We start from the raw sequence: 19,763 nt of genomic DNA on the forward strand, positions 1-19,763 counted from the left end.
TAACTACAGGAAGAAAAAAAAATTATGTCATACAAATAGTATTGCTCGTGTATAATAAAAAGGGGGGGAAAACAAAATTTCATGCAAATAAATTTATGATTCAAACAAAAAGACCAAGAGAGGTTTCTTGAATCGTCAAAATAATATCTGCTACTTAAGGCTACAAAACGCCATACAATATTTCATACTATCGAAACACAATATCATAATGCAGCAGAAAGGGAGAGGAAAAATTAAAAGAAAATAAAATAAACAATATGCAGCTAAAAAAAAAATACAAAAGGATATAATTTTATAACCTAACTAGGCAACACTTGGCACAATAATGACACAGTTGACTTTACCTTTCCTGACTAGCGAAACCTTTGCACTCCTGACAATATAACTGTACTTTCTCGTGCTTGCCCAATGTCGCGGTCCTGCTCCAGGTTTGGCCATTGCTAATAACAATGCTGTTTGCGAGGATATCAAAAATCGGATCGTCCTCGATCGTGCTCACGAAGTCGGTCGTCTTCACAACTTTGTCGGCGCCGTTTAAGCGCCAGGATGTCCGCGAATTCGTCAATTTTATTTGCAGAATCAGCAAACAAAGCGCGTATCTCCCCTTGATCCACGACAGTCGCATTCTTCTCAATCCTTCCTCCGATTGAATTGTTTACAATCCTACAAACGACAGGAAAATAGAAAAGTGAGAAGGGTCGAGGGGGGGGGGGGGGGAGATAAATATAATGCTAGTCTCCGTTTCTATTATCCATAGATACAGTAAGAATAAAGACAGGTATGTATGTTCATGCTTTGGTGATGAAGCTCAAGTAGAAAAGGAGAGAGAGAAGTCTGATCAAGAGTCTCTTTCTCTCTCGATTCGTGTAATTGGACATGCGATGGCTATTATTAAAAAATGAATATATTACGAGATGTCATATTTTTTGTTACAAACTTATTATTAATAAAATATTGACTGTATCCTTCTCAAACATAAAACAAAAACTTTAATACATTTAAGTTCATGAAAAAATGAAATTTTAAGATTTTTAAATAAAACATATTTATGTATTTATTTTTTTACTAAATTAGTCATTTTATACATAAATATATTCACATATTCAGATAAATTTATAAGAAAAATTAATAATTGTTATATATCTCATAATTAACATGTACATATACATATGATATAACATTTTTAATTTATGTCATTATGTAAATAGTAAAACGAAATAAAAGAACACACATTTTCATTCTGTGCATATGCAGTGAAATAAAAGATTCAAGGGAGATTCCAGAGTAAACTGTAATAAAATTAGTTGTGGAAAGGAAAAAATTGTTAGACTTCACAATAATTTATATTACTTATCAAAAATAATATATATGTTTTTTCATGTTTTAAGTTTTAAGTAAAAGATTATATTTTTATTTCATTTTATTTGAAAATCATCAGCACTTTATATCAGCCTCTTTTTCTTTTTCTGTATATATTTAATACTTATACAATTACATTCTTGATTGTTTCATATTATGTATGTGTGTATATTATCATAAGATTATAGTATTAAAAAAAGAATTTGCTTACTCTTTAAAAGAAATTAAAATTAAAAAATATCATTATTTTTTAAATTAAAAAATATCATGATTAAAAATATTTATAATATTTATAAAATAAAAAATTTTTAAATATTTCACATAGAAACCAAATATATTAGAAAAAATGCATTTTTCCATATCACAATTTAAATAAAAGATTATTAAGCATTTGGGTTTTTTGACATTAATTCCAAATCAGAATCCATCATATCTTTTACAAGTTCCTGTAACATATATATGTATATGTATTATATATATATATATATATATATATATATATATATATAATACATTAATCCTTTGAGTTTTATTACTTTTTTCTCTTTAAGTTGAAGGTGAAAGTGATTAAAAAGTTTAAATAAAATTAAATAGAAACTGATACAATAAATACAATATTATAGAATATTACTGAGAATTATGTAACAGAATTCTAATATAGCATAATTTATATTGAAATCTTGTTTACTAATATTGTATTCAATTTTTACATATTAAAAGGAATATTTTAAAATTATTAGATATATACATTACAAATATACAATACTACATTAAACTCATTACATATCATAAGTAAAAAATATGAAATAAAAAATTATCGAAGAGAGAAAATCATAGCTCAATGTATCAAACTAAATAGTTATACTTAATATAATAAAAATTATTGAAAAATTTTAGTTCTGTATTTAATTATAAGTTTGTTGCTATATATGATTTTTTGGGAGACAAAGGATTAGATATGTAAATGCAATAAATAAATAGAGAAAATTACCTCAAATGTGATTGTTGCTTTCCATCCGAATTTGTTTCTTGCCTTTGATGCATCACCCAAAAGTATATCCTATCCAAAAACAGAACAAAATAAAGAAAAAGATCAAATATATAATTCATGCCACAAAATTTATTTTTCACTTCTCATAATTTATACAACGAATATAATATCTTACCACTTCTGTTGGACGGAAATATTTTGGATTTATGCGAACTAATACTTGACCGGTTTTTGCATCTTGCCCTGTCTCATTTATGCCTTCGCCTTCCCACTTAATTGTACGATCTACGTATTGGAATGCTATTTCTACAAATTCTCTTACACTATGTGTTTCTCCCGTTGCTATGACATAGTCATCCGGTTGTGTTTGTTGAAGCATTAACCACATTGCCTGTACATACAATGCATATTACAAATTATATAGGTTTAGAAATTTTAATTATTTATCATAAAGTGCTACTACTAACTTCTACATAATCCTTGGCATGGCCCCAATCTCGTTTTGCATCTAAGTTTCCTAATTCAAGCACATCTTGTAGACCCAAGTGTATTTTTGCTATCGACCTGGTCACTTTTCTCGTGACAAAGGTCTCACCTCTTCGCGGGCTCTCATGATTGAACAATATGCCATTACATGCAAACATATTATAGGCTTCTCTATAATTTACAACAATCCAGAAGCTATATAACTTTGCGCAAGCTAAAATTTTGAAATATATGAAATATATATAAAAATATTGAAATATATATAGGTATGTGCATATATGTGGATATTCGCATGCTTGTATTTCCATCTTTCAATTACCATATGGAGAACGTGGATAAAATGGTGTTTTTTCGTTTTGCGGAACTTCTATCGCTTTACCATAAAGTTCAGAAGTTGATGCATGATAAAATTTTACAGATTTCTCTAAACCACAAGTACGTATTGCATCTAATAATCGTACAGTTCCTACTGCATCCACTTCTGCAGTATATTCACTCACTTCAAAACTCACCTATAATATATAAATAAATATAAGATAGAAAATATCAAATTCAATTTCAATTTATTGTAAATATGATATATGTATTTGATAAAATATACAAACCATAACATGACTTTGTGCCGCAAGATTATAAATTTCTGTTGGCTGTACCGCACTAATGATTTTAATTAAACTACTGGAATCAGTCATATCGCCATAATGCAACTTCATTTTACCTTGGCGATGGCATTTTGGATCTGCATAAAGATGCTGAATGCGAGCGGTATTGAATGAACTAGCTCTCCTTATAATACCATGCACGTCGTATCCTTTCTCCAGTAAATTTTCTGCCAAATAAGAGCCATCCTGCAATAATAAATTAAAAGTGACTAAAGTAAAACAAAATTTAAATTATACTATTATATATCTCAAAATATAAGGTGATATAAAAGTAGTAATAAATATATTTAGTGAGGAGAACATTTTACATAATTGGAACCTTGTTCTCGCTTCTTTTATTATATAAAATGCAGTATTACATAAAGAATTAGAAAATTGTATGTGTGCTAAATTAAATATATATTTAATCGACTACTTACTTGTCCTGTTATGCCTGTTATTAAAGCGACACGTCGACCATCGCCGGTTGCCATGTCGAATGTCAATATAACCAATAAAAGTTCTCTTTTTATTCACGGTCTACTGCCTCAGACCATGGCCGATACCGATAACGTTTATCGGTTAAAAGAAACTAATACAGATGAAAAACCACAATACTTATCCTATTCTATTCATTTTCCACACACAGACAGGAAGATTAGACAGGCCGTCATTCTATAGTGTCATTAAAATAGTACGCGCGACTACATAGTCGATAGTCGATAGTCGATATATCGATGTCTAATTTAAAAAAAAATGTCAAATTTTTAATTTTTATACATATAGATATTATTTAATACAAAGATCATTTATGTTGATTAAATACATCTTTTAATTAGTTAATATTCATATACATATGCTCTATCGAATGAGAATCATTTTTATTAATATAATTGTTTAAAATAAAAAGTTAGGAGAAATACAAATCAGGCATGAACGAATGATATATTGTATACTAAAGTACAAAATGTATATTACATATAATATAAATTATATGACAATTAAAAAGTACGTTATCTTAATTTAACAAGTCAGAATTGTTTTTTAACAAATAAAATAATAAATATATATGTTTAATTGTTTGCTTATTCCTCTTAAAAATAAAAAGATAGATAAAATAATTTCAGTTAAATTGTACACATTAAGTTTTTATATTTACAAATATAAAAACGAGTTTTTGTTCTTTTCTTCACTTCTTTGAATGAGTTGTCAGCTCTTGCATTATTAGCCCCATAGCTGCTGGGTTGTCGTTCGGAAGCTGCGTAATTAATATTTACACACACATTTAAAATACATTAGATATATAATAATTGCTTTAATTTTGTATTATCTTTACGTTATATTATGTTTTAATTACATTTTTTATTGGAAAATATATATATCTCACGGGATCTGTAATATTATATTAATACATACACACCTCCCACAAAAACAATTAAAATAAATAATTTATTAGGTAAAGGAATTTTAATATTAAAACATGATAATGAAAATTTATGAAAGTGACGATAGATCGAGTAAATGACACACACACACACACACATACCGATTGTATGTGAGCTTAATGTTATTATTGTGTTATTGTCGTATTTTTTTTTAAATTTCACCGTACTGTAAAGCGCGTTTGAAAATTCCCTCCCACTACAACAGTTGGCAGCAGTGACGAACTTGCTAGCATTTACGCGGAGACATTCGTGCGGGAAGGTAGCGGTCGCTTCGTGTGTCGTTTCGTGCATTATTTTCTTTGATAAGTTCCGTATTCTATTATTGCAATTAGCGGCTAAAATGATATAAGCGTATTCATTTCGCGAATCTGAAGCCCGAAACACGGTGGGAGATGGCAATGGTAAATTATTTCGATATTAAAAATTACAGTAATTATTTGTTAAATTCGGCTAAATTTCGCATCTTGCTAATACGAACTTTTTATCGATTTTAATTACATATATTTGCTGGCAATTATTCAAATCATTAATATCGGAACCAGTGTTTACTGTATCTAAATAAAATTATATAGATGATCATCTAGATGAAATTTTGGCGTTATCTTATCTTTATATAGATAATTAAAAAATGTATTATCTATATCTGCATCTTAGATAAAAAAAAAGTGTTATCTTTACTAAATTATCTAAAATAATATTCAGATAATTTGATTTAGAGTTTCATAGCACACGAAAATATTTTAAGTATAGTAGAACTGAGCAGTAAACGATAAAAACTATGAATATATTTTTATATCTCTTTTATAATTTCCATTTTTTTTTATTTTACATTACATTTTTATTTATTTACATTTTTTAACTGTTTACATAAGCGATTTTAAAAATAATATTATCTGGAAGTTATCTAGATGAATCGTCATATAATTTTATCTTTTATCTAGATACATTTAAAACAAAATCATCTTCATCTTATCTAAGATGAATTTACATATTTTTATCTCATCTTTATCTAGCTAATTTTAAAATCATCTAAGCACAACACTGATCGGAACGAACGGTCGTATAAATGTGATACTGTACGTCAGTGCTGGAATTTATTTGCAACTTTCGGCCGAATTTCTTGATTCACGCCTATTGCTCTCCTCTTACTGCTCGCGCCTTAGCAACGCGTCGCCAGACGCTCGTAACCAAGAAGCGCGATATTGTTTTAGGAATGTATGTACGTATCAAAAATATAATAACGAGCGTCTGTACGTCAATTGTTTATTAATAATTAATGAATATTTCGTGAAATTTACGTAAGGGAAATATATATATATATATATCATGCGCGATATAATACTTTATATCGATCATATATCATTATCGATTTTTATAAATATCGATTCACTCGACTCGCTTAATATCGGGTAATTTCAGAGCGAGAGTAGGTGCTTGACGTCACACACGTCAGGCTGGAATTTTTCGATCGTAAACAAAACATCGCGGATGCCGGTACAAAGTATAAATAATACATACAATCGTAATTGTCAACCACGAGTTTTGATGTTTGTCGGCTACGCCATGGTTAATTATACAATAATTCTGCGTGTAAGTTATCATCGTAGTATAAGGTTGCATATTTTGCGAGGTTTATTTGATCGAAATCCGTGGTGAAAACAATCTTAACCTAAATTATACATATTTTCGAGTATCGCGTGATTTTGATTGAATATCATGGGCACATTTGTCTCTTTTAGATTTTAACGTATATCTCTATTCATGTGATAATAGTAACTCTACGATTATAGTTTTCACGTTGTTTTCTTGTCGCAATACTAATGCAATGAAGTGTGTGTCACATGAAGTTAATGTCAGAAGTGCCGCGTAAATTTCGCGATCGCCATATTCCGTTGATTTTAGTAGATGCGCGCGGTCACAATTAATTAACCGATGTGATGAGTGTTATTTTCGCGAGTGAGTGTTGCAACAAAAACTGAACGAAACAAAAAAGGAGGAGAAGCAGACCTGGGGTGGCATCGGGCAACCGCGGAGCAACGTAAGGTTAGCAATTTATAAATCTTTTTTTTTTTTTTCTCTCTATTTGTCTATTTGTCTATTTCTCTATTTAATCTCTATTTGTAAAAATTAATTACTCGTTCATCTCTCTATATACAGGGTGTCCGGTGGTTCGCGTTTCACCTGTCGTGGGCAGATTCCTGGGATCATTCGGAGACGATTTTTCCTCAGCGAAAATGTCGAGGCATCAATAATTTTCGAGTTACAAGCGATTGAAAATAAAGGGTTTTTCACAAACTAAGCCTTGTGGAAATAAAATATTAAGAAAATCACATTCTTCAGTTAATTTCAGATAGAGTTTACTTTAATAGAATTTTAATTTAAGGCTTAGTTACAAAGATACATGATGGCAAAAATTGGGAACATGCAAAAAATGATGACCTCCCTCGACATTTTCGCTGAGGAAAAATCGTCTCTAAATGATCCCAGGAATCTGCCTACGACAGGTGAAACGCGAACCACCGGACACCCTGTATAGAGATGAACGATACAAAATATTTTAATTTTTGTTTTAAAATAATTAAAAAAATTTATAGCTATTTTTAGATCATTATTCTTATATAAAAGTTAGATATTTATTTCTTATATTTTTATATTTTATAAGTTTATATTTAAAAAGATTCTTTTTATTACGTAATTCTGTTTTTATTAAATATCTATTTAGGAGCAAATTTAATTGCATTTAACAATTTTTTTTGTAAAATGTTCGGTATGTAAGGATTATTTTACTGTTTAAACACGATTACTTAAAAAAAAAAAGCGTGCGATACTTTTTTCGAGCCGATTCAATTTCTACATTTCTTGATACTACATAAAATAGATAAATTTTTAAAAATCAGAGAAAAAATACTATCATATATCATTTTTTAAAATATTAATTATATAATATATATATTCTGGATATTATTTAATAATTTAAATACATTTGAATTTTACAGAGAGATCAGTGCTGTGTATTAGAACTCCACCGCTGTGTTTCATCCCGGTGAGTGTTAACTTTTATTTTTATATTTCGATATGAATAAATCTATAATAATATCACACACAATTACAGCAGTAAAGTTTCTTATGTTACTTATTCTATGAATTGTTTATTTGAAAAAAATCTAAATTTATTATTTAATTTTATATAGTTTATTATATTATATAGGTATATTATTATATTGCTACATATTATTTTTAAAAATTTAAAAATTTGAATAACTGTAATTTATTAAATATTTATTAAATATTCGATTCATTAAGTATTTACTAAATATTAGATAATTAAATATGTGTAAATAATTAAATATACAATATTTTATAGATTTATTATTTCGAAATTTATAGTCACAGAAAAATTAACAAAAACAGAAAATATTTTACAGTTACATATTATGATCATTATATTAAAAAATTTATATTATATTTCAATTCGTGTAAATGATTTTAGTAATTGTGAATCCGCTTTTCTTGCATTTTTTATAATCTGTCCATGTTTATCTATAATTTAACTTTATATCATTAGAGATATAAGATAAAATAAAATTCAACGCGCGAAATATTTGTCAAAGCTGAATAAATAATTTTTTGAAATAAACTAATTTTATAATATTAAAGATTATAAAAATATTGATATTGGTATAATTTTGCTTGAAAATAATTTCTAATGTATTATATTAAAAATAATTTTAACATCCAAATAATATAAGTATTAAGACGTTTAATCACTTATAAAAATATTTCCGGAATTATCGTATTATATTATTTGTAATGAATTTATACGTCTCTCAATTAACGTCATCAAATTATGTATACTGCTTTCTATGGACAATGGACATAGAATAACATAACAATCTGTGATAAAATCACTTTGCATTAATGATGAGTGCCACAAAGTGGCATTAAATATATAGAGCACATTTCAATTTAGAATTTTACTTGTTATGAATTAATTTTAAGAATTGCTCGCGGCGATATTACAATAAATACGGAATGGAAAGGGAGAAAGTGACTCGTATGTATGTATACATACCTTATGTCCGGATCTGAGAATCCAGTACATCCTGAAGTTATCTTGAGCTTTGACATAGCCTTCGACGATATCTTCAACAACAAGTGGTTCCCTAATTGTTTCAGTTTTCCAAGTGTCAGCTCCTTTCCATTTTAATTTTTCGAGCCAGGCACCTGTGCCTAAAATATAATAAAATAATCACGAATTATATAAAACTAGTAAGATTATACAAGAAAAGTAAAAAAATAATATTATTCGTAAGAACTCATAGAATATAATATCAGTTAACACAAAATATAGAATGGTTTATTGAAGATGCAATTGGAAAAATGATAATTCTACATGAAAAAAGAACTAAAAAAAAAAATTAAATAACATTTTTTTATGCGAGATTTAATCTTTCACAAAATTGATTCTAAAGAAAAACCGAATTATTAATATCTAAATTTACTTACCCCATATGTCGACCAGTAAATCCATATGTCCATTGATTACGAATACGTTCAAGTTGGTTTCATTAAGCAATAGTTCCACTGAAATATTTGAATTTCGTAAGTTAATTTCGTATTATAATGTATTATAAAATATATAAGACGAAATCATTATTCGAGAAATGATACATCTTGACATTTCGCTAAAAATTCAATTTTAGAGCAAAATGTATGTGTCGCAACAGGTTTAAGTTTGCACACATACATGTATGCAAGCTATCTCTCTCTTATTTTATAAATTCATCAATTTATGAAAATTTATTTAATAGTTTTTCGGAAGTTTACAAATTTCATTTTTGACATCCACTCCACTTGGAAATAGTGGACAATGCATTATTAAGTTACACTAGTTTCTTTTAGTTTTAACAATACATGTATCTGACATATTTGGATGATACCTATATTAATAACAGGCTTCATAAATTCTTCGCGTAAATAATGATAAACTCCATAAGATTGATTGTCATAAGTAACTTCAAGACTGAGTGCTTCTTTTACTGGACCATTCATCAAACTGCTAAGTGAATCATTTTCAGATTGAACAGAATGTCGATGTATAGTATCTGCTATTTGTTAAAAAAAACGATACATACTTGATAAATGTTTATTATGTTAATTATTATCTATTATGTTATATATCATGATTGTATACCTTTATCAAAGGAGGATATACTTTGTGGCGATAAATTGCTCGAATAATTCTTTTTGTTCAAAATATTGTAGAGGTCAACATTGTAGGTTGTATTTAAAATGATATAATATGTAGTAGCATACGAGTAAAAAGCTTTTAACCATTTGCCAGTTTCAACATCATCTTTTGTCTGTTTTGCCGCAGTGCCAATTATTTCAAAACCTCTCGTATCTACTATGCCCTGAGAAAAATGTCCAAAAATTTTATATAGGAATAGATAAATAATGGAGAATAAAATTTTAAATACAATTAATGTAAGAGCTGACGAAAAGAATGTTAAAGGGAGATGGCAGACAAAGCAAGAAAATTTTATTACTGGGGCATATGTTTTTCTCTTTTTTTTTCTAGTAGTATCATATTATTTTTTGATTATTTATTTTTATATAATCTATTATAAAATCGATGCATTTTACAATAGATTGTATACTTTCATGCAAATGCTGCAAAGGCAATGAATAATTAATAAATACCATGTTGAGTAGAAATGGCGCCCAGTTCATTACAGAGTCGATAGGCGAAATCCAAGAACTTCCTAGTGTAATCCCCTTTAGATTACTTTCAATAGTACCATTTTTTTGAGCCTATAAGAAACACAAGTTTGCGTTAGACAGATGCAAATTTCTCTTTAATAAATCGTTACTCTATTGAATACTATTATTTATGACAATTACCAAAACTATTTACAAATATTATAGTTTACTGAAAAAGAAAGAGGGGGGGGGAGAGAACATCTCGTAATTATCTTAAATATATCTGTTGTTCTTTATAATATAGAAATGCGTCTCAGAAAAAGATTGTTTGCTTTAAAGACACACACGCACACAAATTGAACTGCATAATTCCTTTATTTATTATTTTTTTTAATTAGCACATTTGTGTCTTACTCGATCCCAGACAAGCACAAATTCTGCACCCATTTTTCCGCCATATGATTCCGTGGAGATATACGTTGGAACAGACTTAAATTTTGGTAATTGTTTGTAGAATCCGCGTATACATTCTAGAAGATCGCTCGCGATCTCAGCGTTTGTCGTCACGAATTCCGCTGTACCATTAACGTAACTAAAGCCAGTGCCAACAGGATTATCGATGAAGAGTACATTATAATTTTTGACCTATGACACATAAATATATATTAAAGACTATCTAAGACAAGCTTATTTTAATGACTCTAGTCAATAGATTTGAGAAAGCAACAAAGTTTGTTTCCATTTTATTACTCTGCGTTTTTGTTATTAATTTTTTATGAAAGTCATCTTTTTTCTATCTTTTTTCTATTACACTGACAATACCCGATCACTCTATACATTATAATAAATAGTGTCTTAATTATTTATATTAATAATTAATATTAATAATTTATAAGTTATATACACACTATTATAAATATAGATTATACATGATTCCGACAGAATAATATCCTATGCTTTTGTATATCACGCAATAATTAATTACCCAAGTATAATTCCTTGGATTTAAATTCACATCAAGAGGCCCTAGTTCCTCGAAATTTCCAACGCCGGACGAAGACTCCCCTGGTCCACCTTGTAACCAGATGATTAGCGGTTTGTCGTAATATGATTTAACGTCTGCCGTAGTATAGTAAAGCCACCAAAACATATGTGCATCGGGACGTACTTCGACATAGCCCCATTCTTGTTCTCCAGGGCCGAATCCTTTTCTTCCTTTGTTAATTGAAAAACAATTTTTACTATTGATGATTATTAATAAATTTAAAAATTGCGTGTAACAATTATATGTATATATAATCTGTTTCAGTGAAAATCTCAAAATTTATTATATCAAAGATAGAGGTGATTTGGCTGACATAGCTGTGATAATATAGATAATTTGTTTACTTCGTGTCGTGTATACGAAAAGTTATTTTATCATATTTTTGTTTTTATCATATTAATGTTTACAAGAAATACTTAAAATTTTTTCCTTCAATTTTCGTTAAAATTATTTTACAATTTATTTTAACACAGTTACGAATTTCTTCAAAATTTTTTCCTCTGTTCGTATTATATGCATTTTTTTTGCTGTTATAATTCTTGCATAATTTCTTGTATCATTTCTGATTCTTCTAATTTTCTTTGTCCAATAATTCAATTTAAATATTATCTACTAACAATAACTAATACTATTATAAATAAATTTAAGCATTAAAACAAGAGCATAAGTTTTAGTTCGCACAATGCATACGATAAATAAAAGTATGATCAAAAATGCATATTTGTTCAGTTCTTTTATGATTAGAGTAAATTGCGTAAGATATTTGAACATTATAAATTAGAATTTATCATCTTCTACAATCTTCTTTGCATCGCGAGTTCCGGGACGAAATATTTTAGTTACGTGTAATGATTTATGCGTGAAAATCGCACAAGATGAATAATTAAAATAACATATGTTTGACAAGATAGGCTAATTCCCTGCGATCTCTTGTATAATCCGCGCACTTTATTTCGAATATAATCGTGACTTTTCACACATACTTTTTCTTATCTCATAATCAAAATCAATTATACGATATTGTATGATAACAAAATTTATCACGCCAATGTATAATTTATATTTTAACTTACCAATACTCCCAGAAACAAAGCACAATATAGTGAAAATAGAAATAAGTAACTGCTCCATCGTCTTCTAGCTTCTAGTGTTTCTGCGGCAAAATCTTTTGGAAACTAATCGTTGAGATTACATTCCTATACACACAAAGCATATATAAATATGTCCTTCATTATTATTTCGCGTTTGAGATTACATTGTTATATACACAAAGCGTATATAAATATCCTTCAGTGTTTTCTCGTGTTTACGTGGCGAGATCTTGCGAAAATTAATCATTGAAATAACATTGCTAAATAATTGCAATATATATATATATTTTGTATTTCATATTTTTGTAATTCGCGTTCCCTTATTTAAAATGTACTCATGACATCTCGCACATAGTTTCGCTTATTTGCCATATCTAACAGTCAAAATTAACCATTAGTATACAATAATATAGGATAGCAAAATCTATTGCGCAGGCTATTCTTGCAGCATAATCCTCGTCATCGTTTACGCTTATCTTTTGTTTCGCGGAATTTTCACAAAGCAATCATTTTAAGACTAACAAGATTGGATTGTCTTATGTTCTGTTAAATTTCTGCAAATTTCTCGTAGTAAGAGAACTTGTCCATGATGAATTTGTAAATTCCGGCGAGTTTCAGTCGACCTTTCACTGATGAATCGATGGCCATCGTTATTAAAGCGATAAAGAATATGGTTCTCATAATATAGTTTTTTCTTGCAAATTTCGTCAATAATTAATATATTTACAGTGAAGACACTGGGACATTAAATAACATTAAAAAACATTATATGCGTAATATGCAAAGTAAAGTATTCATTGCAAAGTAAAGATAGAGAATTACGATAAAATATGAAGTTACTTTTAAGTAATAGGTTGTATTGAGAATTTGTGTATATGTTATGTGTGTAATCAGTAGTCAGTAACAGACGCGTAAAGTACTATATATTTCTTTCTCTCTCATTTCTATATAAAGTGATAATCAATTAAAGTCAACACTATTATTAAGTGCGTGAATCACACAAATGACAAGATATTTAGTCGGATGTTTTGAAAATGTGGGGTGGGTTTTTCAAAAAATCGCCTTTTGTAAATCAACTTTTGAATTGAATAATATTTATAAAAAGTCAAGCAACAGTCAAAACTTTAAATTTTTAATCTTCGAACTTTGCCCGTTAAGTGAATTCTTCCGATTTATGTGAATTTTCTTTCTATATGTTTAATCATTATTGAATAAAATAATATATGCACGATGGTATATGTATAATAAGAAAAAGAAACGCAAATCAGGTATAAACGAATGATTGATATATCTATATATTAAAGCAAAAACATAAATTCTAATATAATATATTATATATATATTATATATTATAGAGTATAATAATAATAATATATAATATACATGTATAATAAATATAAAATATAAATAATTATAAATAATAAATTTATATTATGTATTATATATGTATAATATTAATTTAACATATGATAATACAGTCGAAATTATTTTCCAACAATTTAATATTTATGATTATTTTTATTGTTTGCTTCTTTTTCTTAAAAGTAAAAAAACGTATAAAATAAATTCAGTAATTTAAGTACGATGCGCGTCACATAAATAATACATAATTTTTTAGAAATTTAAAACTAGTTTTAGCTTTTGTTTACTCGTTTGTGTGGCTTGTTAGGTCCTGTAGTATTAGCTTCATAACTGTTGGATTGTCCCTTGGAACCTGCGTATGTTTCATTATATGTATGTATATTAAAATTGTTTTATTCGATAAAGTACAATACGTTTGTATATTTTATTTAAGTATATTTGTATATGTATGTATTTTAAAATATAATTGTGTAATTGCACAAGATATATTTTTCGATGAACAATTTCATAAATAATAATATATGTATTGATAAAGATAATATAATTAAAGTAATTAAAAATTAAATATTTCATACAAAAATAAAATTAGATCTGCTATATAAAATAAATTTTATATATATTTATTGTATTTGATCTTCAATAATTTTTTATGAAAGATTCTTATTAATTATAAAACGGTATTTTTTTTTCTTCCATGAGCTCTTTTGCATTAAATTTTTTCTATTTTTAATTACTTTAATTATATTATCTTATTGATACGTAGTAGATACTGAGAAATTCTTTATTGAAAAATATATCTTGGAGATTCTATAATTATATTAACATATACACATTTCTCATATAAATACTTATATTAATTAAAATATATAATTTTATGTATATTGGATAAAGCAATTTTAATATTAAAACATGAAAATAAAAGTACGTGAAATTAACATTAGATCGAATAAAGTAGCGATTATCACATCGATTGTGTGTGAAATTTGTATTATTGTCGTATTATTGTCATACTATTGAATTTTGCTTAGAATTATCGATTTAGAATTTTACTTATTACGAATTAATTTTGAGGATTGCTTCTGACGATATTACAACAAATATGAAAGTTGAAAGTTGAATAAAAAAGTGACTCTTATGTGCACATACCATATGTCCAGCTCTATTGACCCAATACATTGCAAAATTATTTGCCGCTTTGACATAGCCCTCGACAACATTGTCTTTAAAAACAAGTGGCTCCCTAATCGAATATTTCCAAGTGTTAGCTCCTTTCCATTTTAATTTTTCGATCCAAAAGAGGGTGCCTAAAATATAATAAAGTAACCACTGATTATGCGAGAAAAATTTCAAAAATAATATGGATAATAACTCATATAGTAAATAGAGTTAGTAAGAGCATTAGCACAAAATATATAGAGTGATTCATTATTGGGGGGGCGATGTATTGGTAAGATAATAATTCTCTACATAAAGAAAAAACTAGAAACTAGAATAACATTTTATCTTATAAAGTTTGATTTTCCACACATCAATTTTGAAAAAAATCGAAAAATTAATATCTTTTAAAACTTGAATAATTTTTAATAAATAGTTGTTGAAATGTGTGTAAATTATCGAAATACGAAGGAAAGAATTCAACAATTTCTATTTACTTGGCTATTTGAGATCTATCCTTAAGATTATTTTGGATTTTAATGGAAATATTTCAATATATTTGTATTATATTTATATTCAAGATTGCTATAATGTTTTTAATATTTTAATTTATTTTACAAAACTTAACAATTTTAACGTTTTAATTTAATTTACAAATATTTTTATTTATGTTAACGCGCGTTATTAGCGTCCTTATTATGTGTTGTAACGCATAGAAGAAAACAAATTAACTTACCTATTGTGGACACAATTAAGTCCATGTTTCCGTTGTATACAAATACTTTGAAGTTGGTTTCATTGAGTAATAGTTCTACTGAAACAAAATATATTTGCATTTAGTCAGTTAATTTCGGGATTTTAATATAATATAAAATATAATGTAAAAAATGCAGTCATTACGAGAAATGAAACATCTTCAATTTCACGAAAGATTCAGTTTCAGAACAAAGTATCTGATTACATGTGTTGTGACAGATTTAAATTTACACAAGCTATTTTCCTCTTTTTATAAATTCTTATAACTCATGAAAATTGACGCAACAGCTTATCGGAAGCTTACAAAAATTCTAGTTTTTATATTCGTTTTACTTGAAAGCAATGCATTATTAAGCTATATTATTTTTGTTATATTAATACGTATATTTGATTAATACTTATATTAGTAACGGGCTTCAGAAAATCTTCTTTTAAATAGTTGAAAACTGTTCTATTTTCGTGAGAAACATGACTGACTTCAAGACCGAGCGTTTTTTTTACTGAGCCATTCATTAAACTATTAAGTGAATTTTGCTGACCTCGAGCAAAAGGTCCATATATAAATAAGTCTGCAAATTGTTAAAAAAATAATACGTGATAATGATTATTATATTAATCAACAATCTATTAATGTTATCTATCATGATTATATACCAGCAATAAAGAACCATACAGTCTCTGGCGATAAACCAAGTTTAAATGGTCTTTTTGCCAGAATATTGTAAAAATCAATATTGTAAGCTGTATTAAAAATTATTTTTTGAGTTTTTCTACAATATTTAATTGCCATTTTCCAATTGCCCATTTCAATTTCTTTTTTTGTGGCATTTGCTGCAGTGTCAATATCTTTAAAATCATGCATATCAATCATACCCTGTAAAATATATCCAAGAATTTTATAACAATGTATTAATAATATTAATGGAAAATTTTGTAAATAAGTTTTGTAAAAGAAAATGACAGAGAAATCCAGTAAATTTTATTATCGGGACTTATATTTTACTCTCTTTTTTGATGATATAATTATTTATTTGTTTTCTTTTTATATAATATTGTATAAAAACACAGCACTTTACAATAGATTTCGTAAAAATGCCACAAAAAAGATGCATAATTAAATACTACCATGTTGAGTAGAAATTGCGCCCATGTCATTATAGAATTGATAGGAGAAATCCAAGCATCCCCAAGTGCAATCCCCTTCAGATTACTTTGAATATTGCCAGCTTTTTGAGCCTAAGAAACACAAGTTTGCGTTGACACATGAAAATTTTTTTAGTAAATCGTCTGTGTTTATTGAATACTATTATTAGTGATAATTACTAAAGTTATTTATAAATATTATAGCTCACAGAAAAAGGAAGAGAGAAAAAAAAGAGAATGAATGTTTCTTGATTATCTTAAATATCTCTGTTGGTTTTTATAATATATATAAAATGCATCTCAGAAAGAAATTGTTTGCTTTAAATATATACATGTGGATATATATATATATATATATATATATATATTTAAATCTTATATAATTGATACATTTTTTTATTTTACTCTCCCTCTCTCCTATATCGAGATTTTGAAATCATTGATATTTTTTTAAATGGAATTGTATAATCGTTTTATTTGTTAATTTTTATAATTAGCACATTTGTGTTTCTTACTCGAGCCCAGACAAGCGCAAACTCTGCGCCCATTTTTCCGCCATACGATTCACCGAAGATATACGTTGGGACAGACTTAAATTTCGGTAATTGATTGTAGAATCCTCGAATACATTCTAGAAGATCGCTCGCAATCTCAGCGTTTGTCGTTACGAATCCCTCTGTACCAGTAACATAACTAAAGCCAGCGCCAACAGGGTTATCGATGAAGAGCACATTGTAATTTTTGACCTATGACACAAAAAAATTAGGAACTATTTACAAGCTTATTTGAATGGTTCACATTTTACAGTCAGTAGATTTAAAAAAGCCATAGTTTTTTCCATCTTATTATTCTGTGTTTTTGTTATTAATTTTTCATAAAAATAGTCTTTTTTTCTACGCTTTTTCTATTATATTGACTATATCGTGTCACTTTTTATATTTTAATAAATTAAGTGTCAATTATTAATAATTTATAAATTATATAGATATGTGAGACAATAAATATAGATTATATGTATGTGATTCCGACAGAATAATATCCTTTGCTTTTGTATATCACGCATATATAATTATAATTATAATTATACCCAAGTGTAATTCCTTGGATTTAAATTCCCATCAAGAGGCCCTAGTAAGCCGAAATTTCCAAACTCGGTCGAAGATGAACCTGGGCCACCTTGTAACCAGATGATTAGCGGTTTGTCGTAATATGATTTAACGTCTGCCGTAGTAAAGTAAAGCCACCAAAACATATGTGCATTAGGACGTACATCGACATAGCCCCATTCTTGTTCTCCAGGGCCGAATCCTTTTCTCCCTTTGTTGATTGAAAGAGGTTTTATTCTTAATAATTATATTAATAAATTTAAAAAATGCAAATAACAATTACGCAACTGGTATCAAAAATCGCAAAATTATGTCAAAGATAGTAATTTTCGTAATAATTATAATATAGATAACTTGGTTATTTCATACGTCCTTTTTGTAAATTTGTTATACATATATGTAACAATCATAATCAGCTGTACGAAATTGTGTGATAACAAAAATCTATTATCCCAATGTAAAATTTATATTTTATCTTACCAATACTCCCAGAAACAAAGCACAATATGGTAAAAATGCAAATAAGTAGTCGCTTCATCGTCTTGTGTTTCTTCGGCGAAATCTTTTTAAACTAATCGTTAAGATTACATTGCTATACACAAAAAGTGTATATAAATATGTCCTTCATTGTCTTCTTGTGTTTGCGCGGTGAGATCTTTCTAAAACTAATAGAGAGTTGACATAATATTGCTACATAAAATATATACATATAAAAATATTTATTATATCTCACACGTCTATATAATTCGCTTATTTGAAATGTACTCCTGATATCTCGCATATAATCTTATAATTACTTATCTGTCATATCTAACAATCAAAATCAATCGTTAATACAACAATATAGAATAGCAAAATCTATCGCGTCGATGTACGATTTGAGTTTGATCTTACCGATGCTTTAATTTCTCCATATCAATAATCTCGCGGGCTTCTGTATCTCTTGAACAAAGACTCGATACCGTCTCGTGCTCCTTTGTTTGTAATTGCCATATTCGAAAATCTCACTGGCGAATAGATTCAATGTCCAATATATAGCTTTTCATTTATTTATAATTATTATCTATCTTTGAGGTTGTCATCGATTTTATCTACAACCTACACTAACAGTAAACAGATATTACTGCGTCATTTTACAGCCAAAAATCTTTAACAAATCATAGAAATTTTATTTTCCGACTGCGGACAAAAATCGCCCTACTTATACATATACGTAATTATACGGCCAAAAAACTATACGAAACAATGCAAATTTTATCGGCCTTGGGGGTAAAAATCGACCAATTTTTAACATACTCCTTTATTAAAGAAACATAATGTGACGCATGAAGGTACATAATGGTTTACATTAATATCTCCTCATCGCTCGAGTGTTGTCGTGTGAATGATAACAAATAGGTCCATCACACACAAACAGTATAATCTATTATAATCTATTATAAGATTCGTCCTCTAATATCTATTAACTTATTTAGTATGA

General features: G+C 27.7%; 4 protein-coding genes across 5 annotated transcripts in view; 1 reads left to right on the forward strand and 3 right to left on the reverse strand.

Annotated features, from left to right (window-relative positions):
- Window positions 1–494: 494 nt before the first annotated feature.
- On the reverse strand, window positions 495–4,176 carry Gmd (GDP-mannose 4,6 dehydratase). 2 transcript variants are annotated; one of them, XM_083056328.1, is made up of 7 exons: window positions 3,918–4,176; window positions 3,442–3,684; window positions 3,156–3,348; window positions 2,818–3,050; window positions 2,526–2,741; window positions 2,351–2,419; window positions 495–663 (listed from the first exon to the last, which is right to left on the reverse strand). In XM_083056328.1, the coding sequence occupies exons 1-7, from the start codon at window positions 3,969–3,971 to the stop codon at window positions 631–633; spliced, it is 1,041 nt and encodes a 346-aa protein (XP_082912454.1). In that variant the 5' UTR covers window positions 3,972–4,176; the 3' UTR covers window positions 495–630. The 2 variants fall into 2 exon arrangements, with proteins under 2 accessions (XP_082912454.1, XP_082912453.1); XM_083056327.1 differs by lacking the exon at window positions 495–663 and adding an exon at window positions 1,464–1,805.
- Window positions 4,177–4,499: 323 nt separating this feature from the next.
- LOC145946620 (retinoid-inducible serine carboxypeptidase-like) lies at window positions 4,500–12,823 on the reverse strand. Its single transcript, XM_083056367.1, has 9 exons — window positions 12,744–12,823; window positions 11,611–11,840; window positions 11,040–11,270; window positions 10,626–10,736; window positions 10,117–10,336; window positions 9,863–10,030; window positions 9,429–9,506; window positions 8,995–9,152; window positions 4,500–4,735 (listed from the first exon to the last, which is right to left on the reverse strand). Exons 1-9 carry the CDS (start codon window positions 12,799–12,801, stop codon window positions 4,667–4,669), a joined length of 1,323 nt encoding a protein of 440 aa, XP_082912493.1. The 5' UTR covers window positions 12,802–12,823; the 3' UTR covers window positions 4,500–4,666.
- LOC145946618 (methyl farnesoate epoxidase) overlaps window positions 6,706–19,763 on the forward strand; it is a 107,598-nt gene continuing 94,540 nt past the window's right edge. Inside the window, exons 1-2 of the mRNA XM_083056362.1 lie at window positions 6,706–6,965; window positions 7,919–7,965. The gene's annotated coding sequence lies outside the window, so the exon portion shown is untranslated. The remainder of the gene's footprint in view (window positions 6,966–7,918; window positions 7,966–19,763) is intronic.
- Window positions 14,407–18,821, reverse strand: LOC145946633 (retinoid-inducible serine carboxypeptidase-like). Its single transcript, XM_083056383.1, has 9 exons — window positions 18,764–18,821; window positions 18,265–18,494; window positions 17,693–17,923; window positions 17,160–17,270; window positions 16,689–16,908; window positions 16,433–16,603; window positions 16,015–16,092; window positions 15,270–15,427; window positions 14,407–14,475 (listed from the first exon to the last, which is right to left on the reverse strand). The coding sequence occupies exons 1-9, from the start codon at window positions 18,819–18,821 to the stop codon at window positions 14,407–14,409; spliced, it is 1,326 nt and encodes a 441-aa protein (XP_082912509.1).

This window comes from Prenolepis imparis, unplaced genomic scaffold, assembly GCF_030444845.1.
Source record: "Prenolepis imparis isolate NDT839.2.m4 unplaced genomic scaffold, iyPreImpa1.0 SCAF_17, whole genome shotgun sequence".
NCBI lineage: Eukaryota > Metazoa > Arthropoda > Insecta > Hymenoptera > Formicidae > Prenolepis > Prenolepis imparis.

Bases quoted from the DNA above. Each gene is read 5' to 3' on its own strand.
- Gmd (XM_083056327.1), bottom strand. From the start codon at position 3,971: ATGGCAACCGGCGATGGTCGACGTGTCGCTTTAATAACAGGCATAACA. The intron at 3,685-3,917 runs GTAAGTAGTCGA...TTATTATTGCAG, and splicing joins TAACAGGCATAACAGGACAA to GATGGCTCTTATTTGGCAGA. The intron at 2,420-2,525 runs GTAAGATATTAT...GTTTTTGGATAG, and splicing joins ATTTCCGTCCAACAGAAGTG to GATATACTTTTGGGTGATGC.
- LOC145946633 (XM_083056383.1), bottom strand. From the start codon at position 18,821: ATGAAGCGACTACTTATTTGCATTTTTACCATATTGTGCTTTGTTTCT. The intron at 17,271-17,692 runs GTAAGAAACACA...TGTGTTTCTTAG, and splicing joins TTGCGCTTGTCTGGGCTCGA to GCTCAAAAAGCTGGCAATAT. The intron at 15,428-16,014 runs GTAAGTTAATTT...ATTATATTTTAG, and splicing joins CTTAATTGTGTCCACAATAG to GCACCCTCTTTTGGATCGAA.
- LOC145946620 (XM_083056367.1), bottom strand. From the start codon at position 12,801: ATGGAGCAGTTACTTATTTCTATTTTCACTATATTGTGCTTTGTTTCT. The intron at 11,271-11,610 runs GTAATTAATTAT...TATGTGTCATAG, and splicing joins ATCCAAGGAATTATACTTGG to GTCAAAAATTATAATGTACT. The intron at 10,031-10,116 runs GTATACAATCAT...TTTAACAAATAG, and splicing joins TATATCCTCCTTTGATAAAG to CAGATACTATACATCGACAT.